The sequence below is a fragment of the Phyllostomus hastatus genome, unplaced genomic scaffold (genome assembly GCF_019186645.2).
Source record: "Phyllostomus hastatus isolate PE091 unplaced genomic scaffold, TTU_PhHast_1.1 phas_scaffold_114, whole genome shotgun sequence".
NCBI lineage: Eukaryota > Metazoa > Chordata > Mammalia > Chiroptera > Phyllostomidae > Phyllostomus > Phyllostomus hastatus.
In genome coordinates this window covers 2,956,743-2,970,745 of record NW_025334006.1, presented here as the reverse complement: position 1 = coordinate 2,970,745, position 14,003 = coordinate 2,956,743, and the positions used below count along the sequence as shown (strand labels likewise).

At 41.2% G+C, this 14,003-nt stretch overlaps 1 protein-coding gene across 2 annotated transcripts in view; it reads left to right on the top strand.

Annotated features, from left to right (window-relative positions):
- The window catches only part of AKR1D1 (aldo-keto reductase family 1 member D1), a 42,602-nt gene extending 29,303 nt beyond the window's left edge, over window positions 1-13,299 (top strand). The window contains exons 5-9 of one of the 2 annotated variants that reach the window (XM_045855547.1): window positions 117-239; window positions 1,371-1,480; window positions 2,178-2,343; window positions 10,069-10,151; window positions 12,357-13,299. In XM_045855547.1, coding sequence (XP_045711503.1) covers window positions 117-239; window positions 1,371-1,480; window positions 2,178-2,343; window positions 10,069-10,151; window positions 12,357-12,399 — 525 coding nt within the window. In that variant the 3' untranslated portion in view covers window positions 12,400-13,299. The remainder of the gene's footprint in view (window positions 1-116; window positions 240-1,370; window positions 1,481-2,177; window positions 2,344-10,068; window positions 10,152-12,356) is intronic. The other variant, XM_045855548.1, reaches the window with a different exon arrangement.
- The last annotated feature ends 704 nt before the right edge of the window (window positions 13,300-14,003 follow it).

The window sequence follows — 14,003 nt, the reverse complement described above, 5'->3', positions numbered from 1 at the left end:
ACATTCATTCTTGCTTGTTTCGAGACTTCTTTCTTAATTCGTTGATATTGTATATCAAATTAGCAAAGCTCTTGTTTTATTTTTTCTTGTTTGATTCATTGGCATTTACTCCCCAGGCTTTGGAAGCTTGCAAAGATGCTGGCTTGGTGAAATCTCTTGGCGTATCCAATTTTAACCGCAGGCAGCTGGAGCTAATTCTGAACAAACCAGGACTCAAATATAAACCAGTCAGCAACCAGGTACAGTTTGGCAGGCGGATGGGATGTGGCCAGGGATTTCAACAGTTACTTAATAGAAAGAACCCTGGACTAGGAGTCAGAAAGTTCTGTGGTCAATCTACATAAAACCCTGGGCGAGTCTTTTAACTTCTCTTAATTTATGTTTCTTAAAAAAAAAAAAAAAAGACTTGGAAGTTTAAATCCAGACAAAAGTAACTAACCTCCCCCCAAAATTTTGAAGAACAATAATAAGGGGGAATAAGTCCTGCCAGATATCAAAACATATAGAATATTTATAGTAATGTAAGATTAGTGCAAGAATCGAGAATACAGATAAAATAGAAAATAAGGAGTATCTTACAAACAGGCCCCAGTACAAGAACTTGATGTAAAATAAAGTAGCCATAAAAGGATGGATTTTCCACTAAATGGTGTGGGGGAAATGCCCAGTTATATGGAAACAATATAGGTCTTTGCCTTATATCATACTCCAAAGCAAATGTCCCTATGATCAAGAGTTAAAGAGAAAGAGGAAGTCATTTGTAAATACTGCACAAGAATTTCAGTTTTCTGCAGCTATAAATAGAACAGGAAGCCATGGGAAGATGATAAAGAAAAGGTTAGGTTTAGTAGTATAAAAATGGTAAATCTAAAAATAATATCAGAAACAAAGAGCAAGCAAAAATAACTAGATTTTTAAAAATGTAATAGAAAAAGAGGTTCATATCCTTGTGAATTAAAAACTAATAAAAAAATCAATGAAAAAATAGTGAGAAAAAATATACGACTCAACAGAAAAATGGGCTAAAGAAATTCACAGAAGACAAACTGAAAGACTGGTAAACATGAAAATGTTTAATTGTACCAGTAATGACCAAAATTTAAATTTAAATGTGATCTTTATATTGTCTTCCTAACTAGCGAAGCTTTCGTTTTATTTTTTAATACAAAGTTCTCACTAACCTTGTTGTAATTAATCTCTCCATGATACAAACTGTGTAAGTTTCCTTGTTAGGAAAAATACTTAGGAGTCATCTTGTTATCCTAATACTTTTAAATGAATTTTATTTAAGGATTTTTAAGAAGTATGTACATTTGCATTCACCTCCAAGGCCTTGATTTTGCACCCCGTTCTTCAATGTATCCACCCAGGTTGAGTGCCATCCATATTTCATCCAGACGAAACTCCTGAAATTTTGCCAACAACACGACATTGTCATTGTCGCATATAGCCCACTGGGGACCAGTAGGGATCCAACATGGTAAGTAAGACTGCGTGTCTCCTCAGGAGTTGTTTCCTTTGATGTGGAGTGCGAGGCTCCTGTGAATTATTTGAGTGAAATGACTCTACTCATCTGTGTGAACTTAAGAAAGTTACTAAATCTCTTCAAATCATTCTGCACATAAAAATGAGCTAATAAAATCTTCCTCACTTAGATGTAAGAATTGATTATGCTAAATGTATGCAATTACCTCACAGTGCCTGCCACAGAAATGCTCCATAAATGTTAGCTTAGGTATTATTCAACAGAGTCTTTATGGCCATATTCTGAAATTTTAGAATGTTTTGATCTCTGTATTCAATGGCAACATGTCTACTGGGCTGTGTTCCACAGACCAAGGGAGAAAGTTTTCTACCCTAATTGATTCCAAGAGTTGTGCCTCTATGTATTCTCACACATGCCTGCTTTTAACCCAGTTCTCTCTGTAAAACATCAAAAAAAATGTATCATTTACTTCATGAAAAAGGCAGCTCTATAAATTTGCCTCTTTTGATCTCCCCACACCAAGAGCAACTCTTCACTGAGGACCCCGCAGTCAGAGACACTGATTACAGATTATCGGAAATGGTCCTGTGGGTTCCCAGGCGAATGGACAGACGGAGGAGGAGGAGGCGGCTTGATGAACCCTTGGTTCTCACTGATCAAGCTAAACATAATGCATGTTTCTGTTTTTAAGGGTGAATCTATCTTCCCCACCTTTGTTAACGGATCCACTCCTAAAAGTATTGGGGGAAAAGTACAATAAGACAGCAGCTCAAGTTGCTTTGCGTTTCAACGTCCAGCGAGGGGTGGTTGTCATTCCGAAAAGCTTTAACCCTGAAAGGATCAAAGACAACTTTCAGGTAAGAGAACGGCTTCTGAAAATATAAAAAGTAGGGTATTTTTTTTATTTAGAGAATCTTCTGCTTAGATTCATAAGAAACTTGTAATGCCTCCCTATTTTATTGTATACCAGCTCCCCGACTCATTCTGCCCATATCTGGGTTTAATTTTAGCTGAATTTGAGACAATTCCTAGTACTTTGGGGATTGCTTTGCAACTTGTATATGACAGGCATACTTTGAAAATATTGCGGGTACAGTTCCAGACCACCACAAAAAAAAGTGTGTAACACAATAAAGAAAGTCAATAGCATATGTCAAAAAAGTACATACCTTAATTGACAAATACTTTATTGCGAAGAAATGCTAGCTACCGTTCGAGCCTTCAGTGAGACTGTCTTTTTGCTGAGGTCCTGCCCCAATGTGGATGGACTACTGGTGGCTGCTGAATTCAAACAAGATGTCTTCAAACAAGAGAACAATGATGTTTGCCATGTTGGTTACTCTTTCTACCGTAGACAATTTCCCTGTTACATGTGATGCTGTTTCATAGCACTTTACCCACATTGCTTCCAAGCCCATGAGGGTTGGAAGCAATGTCTTCCAAATTCCTGTTAATGTCGATATTTTGACCTCTTCCCATGAATCAAGAATGTTCTTAAAGGCATCTAGAATGGTGAATACTTTCCAGAAGGTTTTCAATTTACATCAAAACTAGTCCTGGAGCCATAAGCTGCAGAAGGGATATTGTGTTACCAGGCATAAAACATTCATCTCATTGTATATCTCCATCAGAGCTCTTGAGTGACCAGGTGCATTGTCAATGAGAAGTAATATTTTGAAAGAAATCTTTCTTTTTTTCCCTGAGCAGTAGGTCTCAGCAGTGGGCTCAAAACATTTAGCAAATTGCCCTGACCACTGTGGCTCAGTTGGTTAGGTGTTGCCTTGCAAACCAGAAGGTCGCAGGTTCGATTCCTGGTCAGGGCACATGCTGGGTTGCAGGTTAGGTCCCTAGTTAGGGGTGTGCAAGAGGCAAGCGATAGATGTTTCCTTCATACATTGATGTTCCCTCTCTCCCTCTCTTCCTCCCTTGCCCTCTCTCTAAAACACAAAGAAGAATTCAGCAAATCACGTTGTAAACAAATATGTTGTCATCCCACCTTTGTTGTCCTAGAGTAGATTTAGCATAATTCTTAAAATTCTAGTTTTTCAGAATGGTAAACATTAGCTTCAACTTGAACTCACCAGCTGCATTGGCGCCAAAGAAAAGAGTCAGCCTGTTCTGTGAGGTTTTGAAGCCACTTGCCGACTTCTCCCCAGCCACGAAAGTCCTAGATGGCATCATCTTCCAACAGAAGGTTGTTTTGTCTGCGCTGAAAATGTGTTATTCAGCGTGGCCACCTTCAACCATGACCTGAGCTAGAGAGTCGGAGTAACTTGCTGCTTCACCTGCCCCTTTTACGTGTCACATTTTGGCAATTCTTGCAATATTTCACACATTTTCATCACGATGGAGGAGACGGCTTCTTTGCTTAAACTTCATGAACTGGCCCCTCTAGCTGCAGATTTTTCTTGACAGTTTCCTCACCTCCCTCAGCCTGACAGGACTACAGAGAGTTCGGGCCTTGCTCTGGTTTAGGCTTTGGTTTGAGGAAATGTTGTGGCTGGTTTGATCTTCTATTCAGACCACTAGAACTTTCGCCACATGAGCAATAAGACTGTTTCGCTCTCTTATCATTCCTGTGTTTCCTGGAGTAGCACTTTTAATTTCCTTCAAGAACTTTGCCTTGGCCTTCACAGTTTGGCTTTTGGGCACGAGAGGCCTAGCTTTCAACCTATCCCGGCTTTCGACACACCTTCCTCACCACTCGGAACTGTTTCTAGCTTTTGATTGAAAGCAAGAGACGCGAATTCTTCATTTCACTTGAGCACTTAGAGGCCACGGCCAGGTTATTAACCGGGGAGCAGCTGGCCGAAGGAGCCGTGAGAACACACCCGAGTAAGTTCGCTGTCTTATACGGGTGCCGTTCATGGCACCCCAAACAAGTTATAATAATCACATCAATGATTATGGATCACAGGTCACTATAACAAATATAATAATAATGAAAAAGTGTGAAATATGGCAAAAATTACCAAAATGTGACAATGAGACATTCATGAGCTAATGCTGCTGGGAAAATGGCACCAGGAGACTTGCTTGACGCAAGGTTTCACAAACCTTTCATTTGTGAACACACACACGCACAATTATCTGTGCAGTGCAATAAAGCACAGCACAATGTACACTGTACTGTGTGTTCCCCACCCCGTGCCAGGTCTCCTTCCATCACCCTTTGTCCCCTCTTACCCTCTCCTACCTCCTACCACCCACCTTTCCCCCTGGTCATCACCACACGGTTATCTCTGAGCTTTGTTGTGTGGGGTTTTGGGGGGAAGGGTTTAATCCCATCACCTTTTCCACCCAGCCCCCCAACCCCCTCCCCTCTGACCGCTGTCACTTTGTTCTCTGCATCCATGAGTCTCTTTCTATATTGTTAGTTAGTTTATCTTGTTCATTAGATTTCACATATAAGTGAGATCACATGGTACTTGTCTTTCTCTCACTGGCTTATTTCACTTGGCATAAGATTCTCCAAGTCCATCTACGCTGTTGCAAAGGGTAAGATTTCCTTCTTTTTATGACTGAGTAGTATTCCATTGTATAAATGTACCACTGCTTTTTTTATACACTACTGACGGACACTTGGGCTGCTTCCAAATCTTGGCTATTAGAAATAACACAGGGGTGCATACATTCTTTCAAATCAGTGTTTTGGGGTTTTCAGATAAATTCCCAGAAGTGGAATCACCGGGCCATAAGGCAGTTTTGTTTTTAATTTTTTTTATTTTTTAAATTTTATTTATTTATTTTTTAGAGAGGGAAGGGAGGGAGAAAGAGAGAGAAACATCACTGTGCGGTTGCTGGGGGCCGTGGCCTGCAACCCAGGCATGTGCCCTGACTGGAAATCGAACCTGCGATGCTTTGGTTCGCAGCCTGCGCTCAATCCACTGAGCCACGCCAGCCAGGTGTTTTTAATTTTTGAGGGAACCCCACACTGCTTTCCACAGTGGCTGCACCAGTCTGCATCCCCACCAACAGTGCATGAGGGTTCCCTTTTCTCCACATCCTCACGAACAGTTGTTTGTTGATTCACTGATGATAGCCATTCTGACAGGTGTGAGGTGATATCTCATTGTGGTTTTGATTTGCATCTCTCTGATGATTAGTGATGCTGAGCATCTTTTCTCATGTCTGTTGACCATCTGTCAGCCCTCTTTGGAGAAGTGTCTATTCAGGTCCTTTGTCCATTTTTTAAATTGGATTGTTTCGGTGGGCGGGGTTGATGTTGAGTTTTGTAAGCTCTTTATAAATTTTGGTGAAAGAATTCTAAAAAGTTTTCAAATCTATTGCAGCAGAGCAAACCCATTTTGTGAAGTCATCTCACTAAACAAAAGCCTAAAATCAGTCTCTACTTAGTCTCTACTTAGGGGAACACAAGTACAAAGACACCGCGAGCACAAGGGAGGACGTCACTTTCATGAAGGGAAAATAAAGATGAGATTTCCACCTCACTGGAGGGCCACCCAGTGCACGCACCTGCACCGCATCTGGTGTCTTTGCCTGACCCCCAGGAGCAAACCCTGCATCCACGCACCCTGTCTTCAGTTCTGCTTGCTGTTTTGTCATTCCCACCATATGTCTCAAATTCCTGTCTCCCTCTCTGGTCAAAACAGTCAGAAGCTCTGTTCCTGGGACTATGTCTGTCTTTGCTCCATAGGCCCCCTCCTGGGCCTTCACGTCCTCTCAGTGGTCCACCTCGATCAAATCTGTCACCCGGTTTCTCATCGGTAACCTTCTCAGGTGTAAGTCCACCTGCCTCTCGGTCTCATAGGGTTGATATTCCCGGAGAAAGGCTTTTGTCAGGGCTTCTGTCAATCCCTGATTGTTCCTTGGTGGGCTGTGGGCCACCCCCTATTGCTCACTGTGTCCAGTGAGTGAGATAATTCAATTGGTCCCCTGGACTACGTCCCCATTCCTGGGCGGGAGTTGAGAGTGTGACAAACAGCCCTATGAGGTGGCGGAAAGAAAGTTCATAAAAGGAAAAGAATGGATTCTGTGATTATCAAAGAGAGGAATAGATGCTAGATATTTGTATCAACTACTGACAGTATAGTAACACCAAATCACCTCACGGTAAAACGTCACTGACACCGTTGTCAGCCCACTTAACAGAAAAAGGGAACCACAGCACGGCTAATGTGTAGGGTCATTGAAATTTTTTAAATAACAAATTCTGATGCATGCACCTGAAACAAATGTTTTCATGGATTCACGGTTTTCCCGTTCAGAAACTGAGAGTGGTTACACACGGTCTGTGCAACAGAAGGTTAAAGTCTTTGAACTGGACGCCACTTAGCAAATACACATTTGGACTGAAGGGTCTGTCATTCTCTTTAAAATTTTCATTGCAACTAATGATGTTTTATTTCATAGATTTCCAAACCCCCGAGAATAAGGGATGGAGTTAAGAGATTCGCACACCATGAGAAAATATGAAAGGGGGGCAGATTTACTACAAAAATGAGGGTGGAAATCACAGCCAGTTTTCACTCTTTATGTTCTAGGCTCACCTGATAACAATGAACTTCGCTGGGTGTTAAAACCAAAAATCAACACAGTGCCCTTTTAGAACTGAGGTAAAAATAAACCCTGAAAATATTTTAAAAGAATAGTAAAGATCCACAAGACAGAAAGAGCAAAGGAAGCATTAAATGCATTTACTGTAAAAGAAGAGAAAGCCAGAGAAATAAAAATTATGTAGTGAAAAATTAAACTGTAAGTTAGCAACAGTTAAAAACTAAGTAGAATTCAAGGTAAAATGAAGGAAACTAATAAAGAAGCAGAACGTTTTTAATGTTAAAACAACAATAAAATATATCAAATTACACCACCCACTATGCAGCCTCCACTGACCCCACTCCTTGAAGGTTCTATCTCCTGTCTCACTGTTACTGTCCCCAACACTCCCCCTGTCACAGCTCCCAGTGAATGCAAAGAAGACGGCCCTCTCCATCACCTGGCGGGACAGGCTTTGGACCTCCTCTCCCGCGATGACCTTGTTTTATATATTTCAGCCACTGATGCCCACAGTGTTCCTTGGAAACAATGATTACTTGGTGTGTCATTACTTCTCCATAATCTCAGACGTCCCGCCCTCTCTCCTGCACTATCAATAGTCTTTCTCTACCGCTTAACTGCCGTCAACATACACGTGCTATAACCTCCATTCTCAACAAATCAAATCCAATCTAGATTCGAGTTCCTCTCCAGCTAGTATCCATTCCTCTCTGTTGACAGCCAACCCCTTACAGCAGACTTCTATTCTCATGGCTTCCAGGCCCCTTCCCCCATTGAAACCCATTGAAACCACGCTTCCTCCCTGAGCGTCCTACTGAAACAGCTCTCATCAGGGTTTCCAGGGACCCCCCCATTCCCAAACCCAATCATTAGTTCCCAGTTCTGTCCTACCAGATCTTTCAGCAGCAGTTCAATCAGTTATTACGCTCTCCTCCTTGAATAATTTACCGTAAGAGAAGCAAGTTTGGGAAGAAACATCAGGAGCTCAGTTTTCTAATATGAGATCCTCATTCACGTAGGATAATTTGGGCCATAAAAAAAAAAGATTGCTGAAATCAATCCACATGAGAAGGAAACACATTGCATAGAAATAATGGAGGGGTAGGGAATTTAGAAATTTATGTTAAAATGGAAACTGAAATTTATGAAGGTAATTTTATTCACTTTATTTTTTTTATTTTATTTTTAATCCTCACCCAAGGACATTTTTTTCATTGCTTTTTAGAGAGAGAGGGAAACACTGATGTGAGAGAGAAACACCAATTGGTTGCCTTCCGTAGGCGCCTTGATTGGGGACTAAACCCACAACCTAGGCGTGTGCCCTGACCGGGAAGCGAACCTGCAACCTTTCCATTATGGGACGATGCTCCAACCAAATGAGCCCCACCAGCCAGGGCTACTTATTTTATATGAAACAAAATTTAGGTTAAAATCACAAATGTGCACTAAATCTTAGAAGAAACAGAGTGAATCCATGTTGGTTTTTAATATACACTTCACAAAATGACATGATAACACAACACGACATCCTGTACTTGACAAAGGTTTCTGGAAAGTGATCATGAAAACAGTAATTGTGGTAAAATTTCAGAGAGCTTCATCTGAAGGAGATTCTTAATCCTCCCTTTCTCCAAATCATACTTTGTGATATATCTACCAAAGTAAAATTTAATTGTGTCAGATTCTCGTTTGAAAGAGAGTGTGCTTGTAATAGAGCAAATCTCCAAGATCGCTGTCACAGCCTTCATGAAATCCTGTGCCTTCGGTGGGGGCTGCAACTTCACGTTGCTGTTAGGGGTCCACTGTCTACTCCCTGGGGTCCAAGACTGACTCATCAACACTCAAAAAAGCAAAAAGGATGCTCGAGTAAGGATTCCCTTTACACGTGATTGGTTCCCTCGGGACTGTTTGTAAGTTATGCAAACTTTTCATTTCTTGCACAATCTCATAAACTCTAATACTTGGATAATAAATAATCGAAGAAAGGTTTGCCTGGGGGGAAAAAGCACTTGGAAGCAATCTGTGGTAGAATGATTACGTCAATTGTGTTACATCTATACTATGGGTCCAGTAGTAAACAATGGATAAAGTCCGTCTGTATATTTTGACAGGAAAAATCACCAAGACATATTCTGTAAATGAAAGAAAGTTGCAGAATAATAAAGATATAATACAATTATTGCAGGCTACTCTTACTGTGTGTTGAATGTTTGGAAAGAATATCTAGGGTGGAGAATAGGGCCAGGGTGGTGGGTAACAACTTTTACTATTTATTCCTTGAGTAATACATATTACTTATATAAAAGAATTACTTATGTAGTACTTACATAAAAGATTGAAATGGTTAAATATACTAATGTAAGTGATTGAAATGGTGAAACATACTAATATAAATGACTGAAATGGTTAAATATACAAAAATAAAATTTAAATGATAGAAAGATAAAAAAGATAAAGAGAAAATAAATTGTAAACAGATAAACCAAGTGTTAGAAATATAAATAAGCTAAAATAAAATATTAAATATTAACAAAAGACAATGATAAAACCAGAGTACAAAGTATACCAGCTAAGAAAAAAAATAAAAATGTAGTAAGAATTAAAAGCTAGAAAAAGAGGCATTAAAAATGACAGGAGACGTGATCAGGAGGACAAAATAAAGCAAGCTAAAAGTTTTTTCCAAGTACAGAAGTGAATTTAGACACAAGGGAATATTATTTAAGTATTCAAAGGCTCTAGTCCAGAATCAAGAGTTCAGTATCTTATCTAGAAATAATAAGAACTCTTTATTCCTGGAATTCCAGATGTCCTCAACTAATGTTTCCTGGCATTTGGAATTTCTTGCAAGGTGTCCCCAGCAGACCTGTCTTAAAGACAAAGCGCAGAAGAAAATTCCTGCTCTGCATTGGTGGGGCGGCCCCCAGCCCTCATCCAACTGAGAATTTGCAGAGATGTTCCTAAATCTTTGAAGGTTTCTGACGGCTGGCTCCACTTCCCTCCCTGGCCCCGAGCTTGACCCATTTTCTATTATTACCAAAGTCTGTCTTTTATTGTCGCTATTTCAGATCTTTGACTTCTCTCTCACTGAAGAAGAAATGAAGAGCATTGAAACCTTGAACAAAAATGTCCGCTTTGTGGAAATGAGCATGTGAGTTCTGGGGGATCACTGGGCAGGTGCCATGTGGGGTGCTGGGTTGTCCAGCGTCAGCCGAGAGGGCTCTAGGAACCGGACTTACGTCCACAGAAGCGCAGGCTACAGGCCGCTGGGCAGCATATTCTGCATATTAAATAGATCTGGGTTAATTATATTCATTCTAGGAACTCACTGCAAATCTACATTTTTATTTAAAAGAAGATTTCTGGCATTCCTAGGACATGTCATGACCGGTGAAGGCATGGCAGGCTAAAGACTTTGAGGAGAATGCAGTCATAGTGCGCATACAATACAATACAAATTAATACAGTAGTGGCACAATTATTCCAACGCCAGATGTATTTCTTCCTAAAAATCAAAGGGATGCACAGATTAGAGCAAAGTTAGCAGCAAACAGCAGTTCCTGGGGCAGAGACATGAGAGTGTGGTAGAAACGGCACCAGGGCAGGAGCCCAGAAAGTAGTTAGTTGTAGAGGAATGCTTGCCGTAAGATTCGAAGGTGTTAGCTCCACCTGTCAGGGGACTTTGCACGAGCAGCATTGCCCACCCTCCTTCCAATGTTGCCAGAGTCAGCCATGGGTCCTTTAAAAGAAAAACCAAGTGTATATACAGGGTCTGGCACAAGTAAGTTACATGTTATTCTGTAACATAACAATATCATACTCAAACATACCCTATGACATGTTAAGTGACATGTTCAAATTAAAACAATAAATTATTATGCCCATATTATTTACCTTACCAACCACACTCAAGTAGGTGTTACCTCTGCTGGACCCGGTATATATATCCTCCATACACACACACATACACATCTGTACAGATATTGTACAGACACACACACATATTTTATCTTCTTAATCATTCTTTATTCCTATTTCCTGTTCTTCAGATCACCTGGATAGTCACCTTTTTTTTTTTCAATCTTTAAGGGAACAGTGATAAATGTTCATTAAAATGGTTCATATAATTTGGACACTTTGGGCCTCACTTTTTTCCAGAGTCAGAAACTGCTCTGTGTTAACATCAGATTTCTGAATTAATGGAACAGCTTCCTAATGGGAATTCTCTGGGGGGGGGGGGGGGATCATCAACATCAAAAGGTACCACCTAGTCTTGAGAATGAAGGGGTGAACACAAACTTGGAGCTAAGAAACACTTATAGGTTAATTAATAGCTCTTGAAGATGAATGATTTCTAGTGAATAGATATTATTCAATTAATAAGAGTAAGATATAGTCAATCCACCAAGTACTAATATATTTTACAGTTAATTGATGACATTATTTGGTTGGACATCTGACATATTTAATACCTAATTCTAGAAACACTGAGAAAAATTACTAATTGCCCCAGGAAATAAATGGAAAAATCAGTAAAGAGGAACAGAAATTAGGCCCCAGGGGTCAAAAAAATGTATTATTTAGGCATGCAGGGCAATGCATGATTCTTTTCTGTCTTTCATTCAATTAATCCTTGAATGAATTTCAGAGCCCTTTTTTCTTTTAATTTAATTTATATTTTATTTCCATTTATATTTTATTTTAAAGCTCAGAGTACTTGTAAAGAACTGAGTCTTAGACGCGGCCCACAATAGACACGTGTGTGTTTGTGCACAGATTCACTCTTGTCCTTTTAAAGGCTATTCCACCAACGCTGTTTAAGAGAGAGGTTCACCATCATCATTGCCGTCACTATAGCAGAAACTTACTCTGCTGGTCATCATTCCAGATCACAAACAATCAGCTCTCAGGAGGCCTAGTAAGAAAGGCAAGGCAGGTCTATGAGGAGAAGAGGGGACCCTGACTGGTGGCAGCGCGGTGAAGAGGAGCGCTCCGTGGACCCTTGGCCTGGGGGGCAGCCTGTATCAGGGCAGCAGAAGGGAGTGTGGGTGGGGGGGGTGGAACGTGGCGGGCATCACTCACCGCCTGTGGTTTTGTTCTGAGCAAACTGTTGGTGTAGCGGCAGCCAGCGCCGCCCCCACCAAGCCCCAAACACACACATTTAAACCCAGGCGCTGTCTGGGGCTTGGGTGGACGAGCTGGCTGGATGAAAGCTGGGAGGAGGGTGCGTCAGAAGCAGAGGGGATGATTACGAGAGCCAGGGAGTGGTCATTAAAATGGTCCGAGGGTGCTGGTAACAGATGCAGCCGTGCGACTTTGGAGTGAAATTCTTCCCTTTGGGGACTTGATTTGGCAGGTGGAGCGACCATCCCGAGTACCCATTTCATGAGGAATACTGACTTCGAGAGCTCCGGAACGCTTGTTCCCTCCCGTGTGTGCCAGGACCTTTGGCCGGTGCTTCCCCTCAGATGAAGTGGTGGTGGGTTTAACTTCTGGGTAATATATGGCTTTGACTTAGCTATACAGAAAAAGGTTTAGACCTGTTGAAATAATGGTTTGGAAGCAACTAGGGGATCGGCAAAGCCATAATGATTTGGTGACCGTTTCCATCCAGTGTTTTAGTTTTTACCCAGCTTTAAGGATGGATAACTGCTAGTTCTCTCCTGTATGCTTTAAAGGGCCTGAGCGTCACACACCTGGTGACCCTTACTTACCCTGTGTTGCTCTTCCCCCCACGCATCACACAACCACCATGATGCAAGCCGTCTTGGGACTATCCCCACAGGCAAATAAAACCCTGGGTTGTGAGGTGGCCCAAAGATGACTCTTTTAAAAGAAGGCATTTTTAAAAGGGGGGCTTTGGGGGAAAAATTGAAAAAAGAAACTTTATAAAATTATTATACTAAAGACTTTTTAAAAGTGTTTTTGAGATAATTGTGTACATTTCAAGATAGCAAGTTCAAAACAACACTGGTCATTTTCCCGTATGTAATTTTTTTAAGTGAGTAAGAAGATTATTAGAATTTTGCAATAGAGACATGGCTATTTTCAATTCAACTCAAGCAATATGCTTGATTCACTCACATTAGGTCACCTTCACAGGGCATCGTTTCAAAAATTAATGTTTGTCCAAACAGATAATCTTCAATGATGTGAAAATATACACTTCTGAGAAATTATCACTTTAAAAAAATGATCTCTACTAATTATTTCCACTGGTTCCAATATTAATACTTCCAATGTTGTCCTCTGGAAAATGTTCTGTTCAAAAAAATTAATATTAAAGTGTGATGATTTGCGCCACCATGTGAATCTCTGTTTTGTTGCTGGAGGGGGTGGGGGTGGGAGTAGGGGAGGGGGCCGGAGCTGGTCGTCTGAGGTCATGCCATGGAAAGGCCTCTGATCAGGTTCCCACTACACACTGAGCTCTGGGAAGACAGGGAAGGAGAGCAGAAACCTGAGTCCTGATCTCTGTCCTCAAACCCCTTCAAAGTATTTTGAGGGGGCTGGTGGGGAGGAGGGACCACACCTATCCAACCATTTTTAAAAGACAAGCAGTGGAAAAAGAGTCCCACCATTTGTCAGAGGGAAAAGGCATGTATTTCTAAAGATTGGAAGTGGGGAACACTCCCTTAGTCACCACAGAGATGCCAGGGACAGAAAGCAGGAAGGCCAGGGAAGAGTGACAGTCTGGTATGAGCTTCTGCAGGTCAGTCCCCCCTCCCCTCTAAATCCTCTCAAGCTTCCCTTCTATGTTGGGGTGAATAGTATCCCCAAAATGTATACGTTAAAGTCCTAGCCCCCAGTACCTCAGAAGGTGACCTTATTTGGAAATGAGGTTATTACAGATGTCATTAGTTAAGGTGAGGCCATCAGGGTGGACCTTAGTCCAATGTGACTGGTGTCCTTGTAAGGAGAGGACATTTGAATGCTGACCCTCACACAGGAAGGATGCCATGTGAGGACCGAGGAGGAGATGAGGGTGATGCTTTTACAAGGGAAG